A 14988-nucleotide genomic window follows, 5' to 3' on the forward strand; every position below is an offset into this window, starting at 1 on the left:
CTGACACTTGCCATGTGAGAATCAGGTGCTCTAATGCACTTGCAGCCATGTAAAAGCCATCACAGACACACTCAACCTGACCTTGTGTACACGCTCATTCACAAAACCCTAAACTTGACCTCTGGCTCTTTATTTATAGGTGGCTAGAAGCACTAAAGTGTGCTGTCAGGAAGTAAGAAACACATCAACAAAAAAACTACAAACTGGATAATGGTGTATGTGTAACTATTATATTTTAACACTTTTTTGTTTCATTTCTATCGATTTATTTCTAAGATTTTTTTTTCATATACTGCAAACAGTTTCCTTTTCGTCATATTCAATCATCAATACTAATAATTAAACTATAAAAATGTCTGGTGTATACTAATGCCACTAGAGTTTTGAATACAACCCTGGTGTAGATGTAATCAAACTGCATTTGCAAAGAAGATTCTAGGGCAGGCATCATAAAATAGTGGCCTAATGGATAAAAACAAGTTCAAACAGATTTAGATTTAATCAAATGAATAAAAAGTCATAAACAAACAAAAATAATGTCTGCACCTCAGTGAATCTAGGTTTGTAAACATTTTGTAGCAAACCCACTATTGTAATGTAATTACATAAATTTTTTTAGATTAAGCTGAAATCAGCTTATTACACCAGAAAGCTACATTGTTAGAGAAGCTTTTTTCACAGACTTTGAGATGTAATCCCTCATGGAATTATATGTAACTGGTCCTCCATCTGAAATCAGGTCGATGACATATAGAAAGAAGAAGTCTGTTTTTATACTAAGCCTTTAAAAGTTGCTTTTTACTTTTTTTTCAGACTATTTGATCTCATCCTGTAGTTATATCATTCTCAATATGGTGCTTATTATAGAGTTCTGCTGCCTAAAATAAAGTGGGATGCTGCCGGCCATAAAACTGGCTTGTGTACAACAAATAAAAAAGAAAACAGCCACACACGCCCCCTTCATACCTCCTCGTGTTCTTCAACTCCAGATCATGCAGGCCCAAACCAGTTGAGTCATAAGACTACAGCCCCCTATCCCACACCCACCCCCATCCCCCACCCCTACACACACAAACACTGCTACATGCACACACCAAACCTTCAGCAGTGTCTGCTTGACTGGTTTGATCCTGCCGTCTTGTAAATATTTTGACCCTAACGTGCGCCGTGCCAAGTTTGTTACTCAGCTGTCCAAGGACTTGAACTGCGAGGACACAAGCGCAAAGGCTGATGTGTGTGTGTGTGTGTGTGTGTGTGTGTGTATTAAACTTACAGATGCAGATAGTGGACAAGAGGCGAGTGGCGATAAAGGGAGGAAGGCAGTTGGGGAAAGCAGGCTGCAAAACGTAGTTTGAGAAAGTGAGAGCAATTACAGCCAGTGTGGTTGGATACATTATCCATACTGCACTCCACAGCAACAAGAACCTATAAAACAACAGAAAAACAACATATATAAATCATCATAATCATAATTTCCGGACAATAAAAAAGCCGCACCCACTGAATTTGACAAAGATTTTTATTTTTAACATCAATACGCCGCACCTGTCTATAAGCCTCAGGTGTCTACACTGAAACTAATGAACTTTACACAGGTTTTAACGAAAGACACTAAATGCAATATGTTGCGCTTCTATTAGGAGCATAGCGGTATTTTGGGAATAGCCTGCCACTGCATTCTTCCGGTATTACTGCGTGTGTGCAAGACTGAGGATTATGTCCTTTTTATTTTCTGATGCACATTTCTAAGTTTCTTTGACTAACCCATAACGCTTTTGCCAAGAAAAATAAAAAAGCATGAGTTTTGGAAATCTGTCTGTCCTTTTATCCCGCAAACATCCCGAACCATCTAGAGACGTACCAGTGCCATTTGGATCCCGCTACATGTGTGGAGTTTGACATTGGACCTCCTGGAGTGTTAAAGGCTCTGGCATGGAGAAGCTGATGCTGGATCTGTGATGATCACAAATGCTGAGCTTATAAAACTAGGAGCTACTGACCATATAGACTGTATAAGACTGCAGAAAGAACATCACTTATAATCTTATACTCCAGTACTCATGTTAGTTCTCACTCTCCAGTGTTCTGTATTGTTGAAAGATTTATGATCAAACTCTTGATGTCACCCAAATGAGGATGGGTTCCCCTTTTGAGTCTGGTTCCTCTCAAGGTTTCTTCCTCATAACATCTAAGGGAGTTTTTCCTTGCCACAGTCGCCACGGCTGCTCATCAGGGATAAATACACACCATTCACCTTCACTGTTCATTTCTGTAAAGTTGCTTTGAGACAATGTCTGTTGTGAAAAGCGCTATACAAATAAACTTGACTTGACTTGACTTGACTATATGATTTCTGTTGCAACTGAAGCTTTAGCGAGCTCTCCCTTCACCCAGACTCAACGCGCTACAACGGCTTGTATCTAAACAGTAGCCTACCAAGTAAGTCATTGTTCACTGTCTTCCTCCTTCCTTTCACAACTACAGTGGTACCTTGACTTCCGAGTGCATTAATATACGAGTTTTCCGAGGTACGAGCAGTGACTCGCCCAATTTTTTTGCTTTGTTACGCAAGCAAAAAATTGAGGTACGAGCTCGAGACGTAGTGTACAGGAGTGATAGTAAAAAACAAGTTTTCCCTCCACCTCCGTTTATCACCTATACCCCCCCCCTCCACACACACACACATACACACACACACACACCCCACCTGCGTTTTCGTTAGCTCAAATCGTTTCATCTCCAAGGAAAATACACTGAATAAAACCTTATTATATCTTTACATACTCTTATTATGTTTTTATACAAGATTTGTTATTTAGAAATGTGTTTTCCAATTTAATAACATGAAACATAAAAACAAGGTGTCATTTTGAGGGTTGGAACGGATTAATGCCATTTTAATTTTATTTTCAATATGGAAAACTGATTTAATGTGCGAGCAAATTGAGATACGAGCTCGTCTACGGAACAAATTAAACTCGTAGGTCAAGGTACCACTGTATTTCTCTGGGGAGTTTATCTTTTGTCATCGTCGTGCGCCACAGGTGGAAGTTTTTCTCTCGATGCCGTGCTGCTCAGAACACAGGTGAGGTGCGTTTTTTTTGTTTCCGTTCGGAAATTTAATTGGTCTAATGTTATGTCGCTCAGTTTTTTGGCTTGAAGTTTGTAAAACCGGGAAAAACCCAGGAAAAATCCATAAATAAACCGCTTCGTTGTTTAAGCCGCGGAGTTCAAAACGTGGGAAAAAAGTAGCGGCTTATAGTCCAAAACATACGGTAATTACACAGACACATACAAACACGTTTTGTATCTGTATAGAGTGATTTATAGTACAGTCTTGATGTCCCATATTTTAAACCTATTTTCTCAGGCTTTGTCCATACTAACATGAATTGGATAACAAAAAAATCTTGTCCCATTTTATGTCATTTTTTGGCCAGACCTTTTTGAAAAAATGCTCCAGTTCCAGACAGATCTGAAAACATACCCCAACTATGAGATCTTTCAGTATGTCTGTGTAGAAGTCCACTCTCGTGAGTCAGATGCTTGGTTTTTACGATATATTATTTTTTGGTTTCTTCAGTTATAGGCAAGAAGCACCCACTTCAACAGGAAGATACCTTTCAACTGACATTTAAACCTGATGATTGTCTGCAAATCAGTAAACTCGTAGCAGTATTAAAATAGCAGTATTGTGCATCACATAAGATAAAGTGTTACTTTAGGACTTTTGTACAATATACAGCAGCAATAGTGTGTGTAACATATGGGGATATCTGTTCTTGCAATGTAGTACTTATAGATATGAAGCAGAACATAGAATTAAGGTCAGTTGTCAGTTGTTGATGAGGGTGATTGCCTGTTCCTGTGCCTGGCAGTTTAGGTGAGCAAAGTTCTATAGCACCTGTCATAAGAGAGGGGTTGAAAGAAGTTGTGTCCCGGGTGTGAAGCAGGGGAGCACTGCTGTTCTTACTGTTTACTGCAGTCTGCTCCTGTCCTGTTTTGTGGCTGCTGCAAATGGATGTGCACAGGACTAAGTGGAACCTTAGCTGATACCACTAAGATGCCACTTTTTACTTTATTACCTTTTAATTTGTAATATCTTTATTTCTCATAAATGTCATGTACATGCTGTTCCTCACTACTTTGAAGTGAAGCTGCCTTAAAAAAAATCGTGAGACCACAACAGTAACCCCCACAGTTTTCACAAAAGTTTCCACAGAGTACTAAGAAAACTCTCACATTAAAAAAGGTATGATGTGCAAGAGAATGAAACATTAAATTGCTTCATGACTGAAATATACTTTACTAGATTATATACTTAAATACATTATAAAACACTTTTGTACTTTTACTCTAATAGACATTTAAATGGTGGACTGTTATTTTTGTTTTGTTATTACTTTTATTGAAGTAATAATTAAGCAGGTGATTTGTACTAAAAGTTCTTCATGCACCATTGACTTAACAGCCATGTGACTTGATTGTCACATTGTCCAAAATCTTGCTTTTCTAATAATTAATGAAAAAGCAATGTGCAGATTGCTGCAAGATTCTAAAGATTGTTGCCAGAAAAGTAAAGATTAAATTAAGAGACTAAAATAAACGGTTGAATTTTTAACCTTGAGGAATGAATAATAATCCAAAGAACATGAAATGTTGTAGTTGAAACATTCATTAATGCAAATGTTAAGTATTTTATGTTAATCTCCATACACCTGATGGCTACGAACTTAGAAAACAAACACAGAAAAATCCCCATACCCCACCAGTCCTCCAAAGATTTCTGTCACGTAGGAGTAATCTCCCCCAGATTTAGGGATGGTGACACCCAGTTCAGCGTAGCACAAAGACCCAAGAGCACAAATGCCACCACCGAGGACCCAGACGATGAGTGAAAGGCCCACACTGCCGGCATGCTCCAGAACCCCCTTTGGAGAGATGAAAATACCTGAGCCAATGATGTTACCTGCACAAAACAAGAGAGTAAACATAAATATTTATACTCTGACATTAAAAAAGGTTTCACTTTTGGTGTTATTAATGTATGTGCTATAGTAAAGGTGGATGACATGACATACCATTTTTAAGAAAAACATACATTTGTATGAAGAAGTGAGAAATACAGATGCAGCTGATTTCTTTGTCACCTGGTGATCTATGAAACCTAGAGACAGTGATAGTCATGCCAAGTGATTTTGTCACTGAGATCTGATAGTTTTCCCACATATATGTAACAGTAATTGAACAGATGCATGTGAAATTCAGTCACTGATAGAATGAATAGGATTATTCACTTATAAACTTTTTTTTATACAATGCCTCTGGGGAATAAACTAAAAGTAAGAACAAACATTAGTAGTGGCAAAAGTTTATGATTTTTGAATTACATTTTTTTGTTAACTGTGATATTCATTCATTCATTCATTTTCTCCCGCTTATCCGTAATTCGGGTCGCGGGGGCAGCAGTCTAAGCAGGCCCCGCCTCCGACTGCTGCCCAATCCTCACAGCACCGTCCCTTACGGTCCCTCCTGCAGGTGGTGAGCCCACGGGAAGTAACTGTTATATATTCAATTCATTTTTTATTTGTATAGCGCTTTTAACAATGAACATTGTCTCAAAGCATCTTTACACAGATAATGTGGTGATTCAAAGTGAATATGTTCTTTATAAGTAACATATGATCCTTATAAACAGGCATGAGTTTTTTAGATAGCATGGTCTATGAATATAGAATCCTTTTAATCATCTTTTAATCAACGCTAACTGTGAGGAAATGTTGTTTTATTCAATACATGACACATTCGTTGTATTCAGAGTTGAGTGAAGTGTGAGAATCAATATTAAGACCGCAGATATTACTATGGGGGTCAGTATTTGAGTATTTGTGTCTCCATTTTTACTGACTCTACTCTACTGAGGCACAATTTTAAATCCAACACTGTCTACATTGAAATGTACATTATGATATAAATTCACTCAAAAAAATGCTGTGTTGGTTTGGAGTCGATGCTTATGCAGAAAAAGACACTTCTATTACACTTCTAAGAAAATCCAACTTTAGCAATAGTGTAAAAAAAAAACACAGAAATATAACATTTTGTTTGTTTGTTTGATGTTTCAAACAACATCTGGAATTCTGTAATAGCTGCATATTGTTAAAAGTACCTTGGGAATGAACATATCACTGACTTAAAGGACCATTAATTCACTGAGCAGATCAAGTCTTCTATTCAGTCCGGTCTTTGAGACATCTCGAAGTTCGAAAAACTTTAGATAAACATGAAAAATATCAACAGAATGATGTGTTGAAATCAGGATTAAAGTCCATTGTGAAGTAAACCCTGAACTCCAATCGAACCCATTAGAAGGAGAATGAGTGTGTGAGATCTTCTGTCTGATAATGTCTCCTGCCAAGAATGAATTATGGCTCAACTTCATATAACATCATATGCTTGGAGGTTTATATTTGAATATTTGAATCAGAGGCAATACATTTCAGAATACAGCTGAAAATCAAGTTAAACAAATCTGTGAGTAGAAATGATAAAAATCACAGCAGAATATGGAGTCATGCTCCTCATGAATGTTTAGATCATTATATAAATAGCTAGTTTTAAAAGTTTTTTTTTAATTTTCTTTTATTATTATTATTTCTCCACGTGACCACATGATCAAGTGATGTTTCTGAAGGGCATAGTCATTATTTAATTCAGCCTTTTTGCTGTGGAAGAGGGCATACTGGGAGTAAATAGAATAAATGTGATTAGTCAAAAACACTTTGAATTAAGTGCACGCAAATAAATTCAAATGAATTTAAATAAATTGCAGGACATAACAGAGTTGTATTTTCTATACTTTTTAATTTGTTCTGTCTGTATATAAATTATATAAAATAATAATCTCAGAGACGCTGAAACCAAGTAAACAATTGCTGACAGCAGTACATTAAAAGTTGCACAAGTCAGCATAAAACGTGCAAGCTTTAGCCCTTGTTTATCAAGATAATACATTTACAACAAGGCGCCGGCGAGGCAGATTCCTGGTGTCAAGCAGCAAAATATATTATGGAAATTGACAGACATCACATGCTGCAAAGAGTCAACTGGCTTCTTTCAGGAAGAAATCAGGGATCTTCCTCCTGCTGTGTTTCTTGTGTCTTTTCTATTTCAGACTTTTATTAATCTTTCCAATGGCCTTTGATACACAGAACTCAGAAGCTACTCAGTAAAAAAGAAAAATACCACTTACCACATCCTGTCTGTGCTACAGTGGGGGGCACGGTAAAGGGCTGAGCATGAGTGAATGGATGTAAACATCACAGAGAGAAATTCAATACTGCATTAGATGATCTCAGCAATACTGCTCAGAGATGGAGCTGCTGATAAACTATTAAGGAGGGAAAGATAGACAGATGGATGGTTGGATGATGGAATAAATGAAGAAATATAAGAACAAACAAATAAAGAGATGTATTGCTGCATGACTGAATGAACGCATAGATGGGTAGAAGAATGGATTGGTGGTAGGTTGTTTGGTTGGTTTAGCAGACTGATGGAAGATTGACAGAAGGATAAGCAGATAATAGAGAGATTGATGGATGGATAAACAAGTTAACTGAGAATTAGTGAGTGGGTGAATAAAAGGACACTTGAATGAACAAATGAACAGACAAAGAAACAAACAAATGAATAAACAAATTACTGGACGGAATAAATTATAGGATCAAATGGAAAATATATAGATGGACGGATTGATACTTTTTAATGGATGAAATGCTTAAGAATAGATTGACAAATTACTGGATACATATAAATGAAACAATGAATGAAGACAGATGTAGACAGTTGAACAGATACATGAATTGGTGGAAAAAATAAATAATTGTGAACGGATGGTTGGATGATGGACAGATCCACGAACCCAAACCTTTTTTAAATTCTAGTATAGTGTACAGTAATATACATTCCATGGTATGCACAGTTTATTTTAGAAAGTTTTTCAGTATTTTACTGGTCAATTAATAAAATAACTTTTATATTTTAAGTCTATGAAAAAGTGAATATCTGTAATCCTTTGACCTCAGATAAAATCTGTGAAGGGTTTTAGAGGCAGAGCAGTCAGATGGGTAATTCATATGAGTGTAACAGTGGCAGTATGTGCAGAACATCTGAGTTCCCTCCGAAACGTATTAAGTGGCAGAACTTTATTATTAAACTTGAAAACAAGCTAGCAGCTAACGATAACGCTGTGGATTCTTTAGCATTTTATGTCCAGCTTCAAGAATTTCTCTTAAAAGGAGAAAATCCTAAAAATTGGAATGAAAGGAATGAAGAAATTTTTTGAAGTCTGCTGAAATAAGTAGAACCGTAGATCATATGTTTAGAAATTTTTATGTTAAATGTAAAACACCCCCCCCCCCCCCACACGCACATACACCTAACAAACACGGGTCTAACCAATGTACACTATTTAATTTAATTGTATTTAATCAGTTTAATTTGTGACATTTTAATTATTTACTCTATTTAATATAAAACAATAGTGTATGGCATTGATTAGATTTATACTATTTTATTTGTATTAAATATTAGATAAATATTATTTTACATAATTTAACCAAGCATGCATTTTATTTCAAATTATTTTAAAAATTGTAACTGTTCAACTGATCACAAATGTTAAAAATAATAAACAGCGTTATTAACAACCAGCAATTTTATGTTTTGCATTTCTTCCCCCTAACCGGAATGAAATTTAATCGAAGCGTGGCTTAAAAACCGAGGCACGATTTTGTGTACCGTTACACCAAAGTTGAATTTATAGTGCTACACTTGTTTACGATTACAACTCATCACCCTGTAATAGATGTGCAATAGATCTGTGCTAAACTAACCAATACAGATCTATAATGAGCTTCATAAAAATCTTTGATTAAAGATTATAGTCAGCTAATTACGCTATAGTAAATCAGGTACCAGAACTTTGTTAAAGGCATAATTTGTGTGCTGATAACATCAGCATGTCACAATAAAACCAGGCAAGAGCAATTTTTGTCTGTAAACAACCAAACACCAAAATGCTGGCTATGATCCTATTCAATGAGCTGCTTCCTTTTTATAATCTTTTGCCCCTCTGCTTTTAAAATTATTCATCCATATGTTTTCTGAATAGATCTTCATTTAAAATATGAAAACAAACAAAAAAAAGTTTAAAAACACATTTATTAATCCTTAATAAATTAATCCTTTTTATTCATGGTATTCCAACAAATGGACAATCCCTTTAACTGATTTTGGGAAAAAGTTCACATTTATAGGTTCTCATTTAAAAAAAATTTGCTGAAAAGGCTTTGCAACTGTTTTGACTAGTGTGAAACCTATATCTTATCAATGGATTGTTTGTAGGACAGCATGCCCTTTCACATGATAGGGGTAACACAAACAACTGTACATGTGTAGACATTGGTGCATTTGTGTATGTGTATGTGTATGATGTGCATAGGGAAATACCCTGCACTCAAAAAATGTCACACGTATCTTTCCTTTTTCAGAGGAAATCGATGTTTGGGTGTGGGAGGAAACAGTAAGAATGTAAACACTGAACTAAAGTACAAAAATCTAACTTTGACAAAAATCTAAACTGTTTATATCATCTTTATATGCCATGGTCTTGTTTTTAACCCTTTCATGTGTAATGTTCACACTAAGGGAGTGTTGTTTTTAGGAAAACCTGTTATTCGCCTCTAAGTCCCTCAAGATATTTACTGTAATTACTCTCGTGAGAATTTATCATTTTCAATGCAACATGTCTCTGGTATCTTATATGGTCTACACAAAATCCAAAATAATAAAAAAAATTTATTTTATATGTCAGACTCCAATAAACTCAATAATTACTGAAGATTGTCTCTCGTCTAACAAATGCAAATATTGCTTTTATTCTGTAAATTCTATTTATATTATAAATAGAATTATATTATATCTTTTTATTTTTTATTTTTTATTTTTTTTTATTATTTTAAACTTTACATTTTTAGTCCACATAAAGCAATTCTGTGTGTGGTTGTGTTAGTGGCAATTAAAATATTGATTTTACATTTTTGGCATTCCTACCCAAAAAACACATAATACACATAAAATTCTTGTGATATTGTATATTAGGTCAGTTTTAAAAGTTAAAAGAAGTTAGAAATGTTTTGAAATCCCTTAACCTTTAATCGGTCCTTGGGGTCTATATGACCCCAATCGACTTTTCCTTGATAAAAAAAAGGGTTCCCTTCATCTGAGTGGAATAATATTTTGTGACTTTTCCTACATAATCTATCTATACACACACACAAAAACTGGGCTTGATTCGGTTGTTCTGAAGGTATGTAAAAAAATTTTTTACACTTCTGGTCTTCGGGGTCAATATGACCCCACAATCAAATGAATGGGAAATGTGAAAAAAACTCAATATTTTTTCTTCATTTGTCAAAAAAAAATCTATAAATCCAGCATAAATCAGAAATTTAGATCATCATTTAAGTGATTTTTTCATAAAAAATTTATATTTCATATGCAAGCTTATGGTGTAGTTAAGGAATTGTGTGGTAAATAGGTACAAAAGTACTTCATATCTCCCAAAACACAGCATTAATAAATAGATGAGAAGTAAACAAAAAATATATATATATTATTTGTATAATTAAAAATGTATAATTTTTGTATAATTTCTCTATCAATTGTTGGGGTCATATAGACCCCAAAGACCAGATTTGTAAACAGGAAACGAAGACCTTATGAGGGTTAACTATGTGCATGAGTCATGCATCAGAAAGTTTTAACACAGATGATGGTTGCCGTAACTGATTATTTTTATTTCCATCAGCTCTGAGCCATTAATTATTCTCTAATTTAATGACCTGTTAATTTTAGGGTCAGACATGTGCCTGATCTGTTGTCCTTTTCTTGCTTGTACGGGTGACTATCCTGCTCTAAACTTGTGATGCTTCTCTGACAGACGCCATCCTTCTACTTCTCAGCCTTCTGACACATTAAGACTCACTCTTTCCTGGTTATTTATACCGAACCATTTAGAAGCATTTGTAGTAACTCAACATCTCCATTACGTTCATTCATCCTTGATTTCTTCCAGCCAACAGTTCTTTCTTTGGGAAATAAAGACGCAGAACAGGAAGGAAGCATTTGCTTGGACGGTTACTAGTGAACATGTAAGATTTGTATAGAATTAATGTGTCTCTCATTTCTGGCACTCAGCCATAAATTCAGAGGCTTTCTTTCACTTAAATGGACCTCAGGATGTTGACCTGCAGACCTGTGGATAGTCCATCAAATGTGGAGCCATTCAGATCAGGCATGGAAAACCCTGGCATGAAGCCTCCTGGGAATTTAAATAAGGAACCATACTGTTGACTAACAGTGCATAGGCTGTACTAAATGTACCTATAATTCTGTTTCTTCTCTCAGTCTAATTAAGCCAAAGCATAAAATCAAGAAGCTATGTTTGGTGTTGGACAAAACAAAACGCCATATCTGGCTGGGTAAAGCTCGCTAAGTAAAGAGAACTTTATTTGACTAGCATGGAAACATCCTACATTTTCACAAGGTGTTAAAAGATACAGCACCTGTGATACGTTTTCATGAAGGTCATTCAATCGCCGCCCTGTAACATTAACCCTTTGAGTACCTCAGCAGATTTCACTACTTACTAAACTTTCACTGCTTGCATGTAGTTATATGGCAAGCATATGGTTATATCATTATGGCTATTATTTTTTTTTTATCAATTTGAATATATTACATCTTTCAGACTTAACAATAATATACTGATTGCACTGTTTTTAATCTGCCTGAAAGTTACAATTTGCATTTCATTCGGTTTTAAGATGATCCGCAGGCAAGGAACGTGCATTAACATCATTATTGAGAAGCTCATTGCATATCATTTTTAAATGCATATAATTAGATTTGTTACATTTTATATCAATTTAACAATTTATATTACATGCTGTGTTCATACAGTACTTTTGATTAAGACTAGATTTTGTGTTTTATAAAGAATGCAAATTCATGCACCTATTTATCGAAGACTTATCAGCAAAAAAATTACAGTACCTTTAAATCCTTTTTTCTATTCATTTAAGTAACAGCTCACATGTAATGTCTTGCCTTAAAAAAATTATCTAATGATATGTAATAGAAATATCAAAAAATCTGATTATTTATAATGTTTACCAAGATGAAATAAACAGGTTTTATTTAGGATCCTGAAGTGATTTATATTTGAGAGAGCTCAGAAGCTTGAACTCTGTCGTTTGTTGAATTGGGGCCAGTAGCAACAGATGAAATGGAGAACGCTGTGATGTGTTTTATGATGCTCCCTATTTTGCAATGTTCCACGCAAGTGCCAAGAGATGTACTCTTTAAGATGCTACTAAACCGTAACCTTTTTTAGTTAACAGGTCTTTCATTTAGTCATTGAAAGATTTGGGGTTATTTGTTTTATAAAAGTTTGCTTCAGAATGTATCTTTTATCTAGAAACATTAAAAAGACTGGCAATTACGAATAATTTAGGGTACATGAATGCCCCATAAATACTTTTAAGAGTAAATCTTTTAAGGTACACTACATGCATCTCTAAAAAAGAAGCGTCTATTGGTACAAAGGTGTTCACCTCAGTTCCACACAAGACAGCAGGAAATTTAATACTGTGTTATTATGATGTTGTAACACCGTGTATTTATGCATAACAAACTGGGTATGTGTATCTTATTAGTATCAACCACCATGCAGTATAACAAAGAAAAAGATGAAGAGAGCACGTGTAGTCATACTACGTGTCTATGCACGTGTTGTTACGAGTTCACTTCCTCAGTAGTTGTAAAAACATATATAATAGTAATCCTAATAACAAACAATATAGTTTCGGTGATTGGACCGAAGGATTTTGTAAAAGCTCAAGGCCACTAGAAATTGATTTGTTCCTGCATTGGTAGTGTAAGTGATCTTTTTCTGCCCGGGTTGAGAGGAGACGTGGCGCGTGCACAAAAGTGCATTGAAGCCACGTAGGCGCTCTAGTTCAAGTACAACTTCCTAATGATGCAATACTGCTTAAGGATGAGAGAATGAGAGAGAGAGAGAGAGAGAGAGAGAGAGAGAGAGAGAGAGAGAGAGAGAGAGAGAGAGAGAGAGATGTTTAATTATGTTTAAATCAAGTTTTTTCCTTCACAAAAAACAGTGCTTCTTTATGTATAATAAGTATTATACTGTAACTATCTAAAAGCATGCACGAGCTTTAATGTGCATATGAATAAGACGCCTTTTCAGTTTAAGTGTGAACATGAAAAGTGTACAAATTATTTTTTTCCTGTCTCAGATTGAACACGTTGTGAATCGAAAGTAACTAACAAACAAACATACAAACAAAAACAGGAAACTAAACTTCACTTGGGGAACGCGCGCGCACTCAAACGCCGAAGCGAGCACGAGGAAAGGACGTACCTATAATAATAGCGCACGCGCTCATCAAACCGATTTCCTTCTTCAGTGTCACGCGGTCCTTCGAGACGCTTTTCTTGTCCGCTTCCGAATCCGCGACCGCGTCGCTTCTCGTACAGTTCCTCCGGGTCGCCTCGGTCCCGTCCATCCCGAACACTGTGTTTTTTTTTTTTATTAAAACATGCCCGAGTTCGGTCTCATATAGCGGGCGGATGTGCGGCGCGCTGGGCGCATGCGCAAAAGAAAGAAAAAAAAGACCGACTCTTGAACGCGCGCCAAGTCGTTCATCCTGAAGAGCGCGCGCGCGTTAACCTGACACCTGAAGAACACCTGTCTGCTCCAAACACAAAAACACCGGAAATGACGACGCGCACCGAACGGATTTGTTTTTTTGAAAAAAAAAAAAGTTAATAAACATTTATTTATTTATTTATTTATTTTTTACAATATACGCAAAACCAACTTTAGGGGGAATTAGCTGGATGCCAACAAGTCGTCAGATGACGTCATGGACAATATTCACTGATCTTCAAGATGTTTTCTTCACAGCTTTATTAAAATAAAATAATTTATTAAAATGTAAATAATAGATTCATAAAATATTATTAAAGTTTATAGAAATGTATATAAATTTACCTATTGTAAATGCACAAACTGAAAGAATGTAAAGGAGGATTCGAGAAATAGACACTAAAGAATATGGTTATGGATTAAATTACTCTTTTTTTTTGCTATAAATATGACCATAAAGAGAGTTTAGAACAATAAAGTGCACATGTGGTGAAATAATGGTGATTTGTTGTCAGGAGCGGTGATGATCAGCAGAATTGTGAGCAGTGATTGGTCATTGGATTTACACTTTGAGTGTGTGAACCTGCTATTATAACTCATATAAGCATCAGCTGTTGTGTGAGCTGTATGTAATACAGGACAGTCAGTAATGTTGGCATAGAAATGGCTAAAATGGTCGATTAAGAGGGAAAAAGTCACCATAACTAACCACAAAGTCTTTTTATTTTTATTTGATGGTCAGTACAAAACATTATTGTGTAGGTTTGGGATCATTATCTTGTTGAAAAATCCAGTATGAAGTTTGAAGCTCCTACCAGAGGCATCTGGGTTTAGAGCTGAATTATCCTGAAGCATAAATAATAATGCTATTAATAAACATTCAAACCTTCAGACCACTAGCTGTAAATCTTCAGTGCATTTGCCTTTTTCTCACCACACATCCTGATGTTCATGAGGCAGAATCTTAGATTTAATCTTTTCTAATGGTATGATTCATATTGTGGTTCAAAAGTAGTAAATAAATGTCTGAAATCTTTGGAAGTCTAAATGTTTAATGTTATTTTTTAACAATTATTTCGATAATCTATAGATATAACATGTCTATAACATGGACAAATAGTTTAAAATAGTTTTTCTTTTAATAATCCTTGGTGGTAGCAAAAATAATTGTTCTGAGAGACAATACTCCTAAC

At 35.3% G+C, this 14988-nt stretch overlaps 1 protein-coding gene across 1 annotated transcript in view; it reads right to left on the reverse strand.

Moving 5' to 3' along the window:
- The window catches only part of slc7a10a (solute carrier family 7 member 10a), a 29886-nt gene extending 16008 nt beyond the window's left edge, over window positions 1–13878 (reverse strand). The window contains exons 1-3 of the mRNA XM_083550909.1: window positions 13508–13878; window positions 4765–4969; window positions 1274–1425 (exon numbers count right to left, since the gene is read on the reverse strand). Coding sequence (XP_083407035.1) covers window positions 1274–1425; window positions 4765–4969; window positions 13508–13652 — 502 coding nt within the window. The 5' untranslated portion in view covers window positions 13653–13878. The remainder of the gene's footprint in view (window positions 1–1273; window positions 1426–4764; window positions 4970–13507) is intronic.
- Between the last annotated feature and the right edge of the window lie 1110 nt (window positions 13879–14988).

Source organism: Silurus aristotelis, assembly GCF_946808225.1.
Source record: "Silurus aristotelis genome assembly, chromosome: 9".
Classification (NCBI taxonomy): Eukaryota; Metazoa; Chordata; class Actinopteri; order Siluriformes; family Siluridae; genus Silurus; species Silurus aristotelis.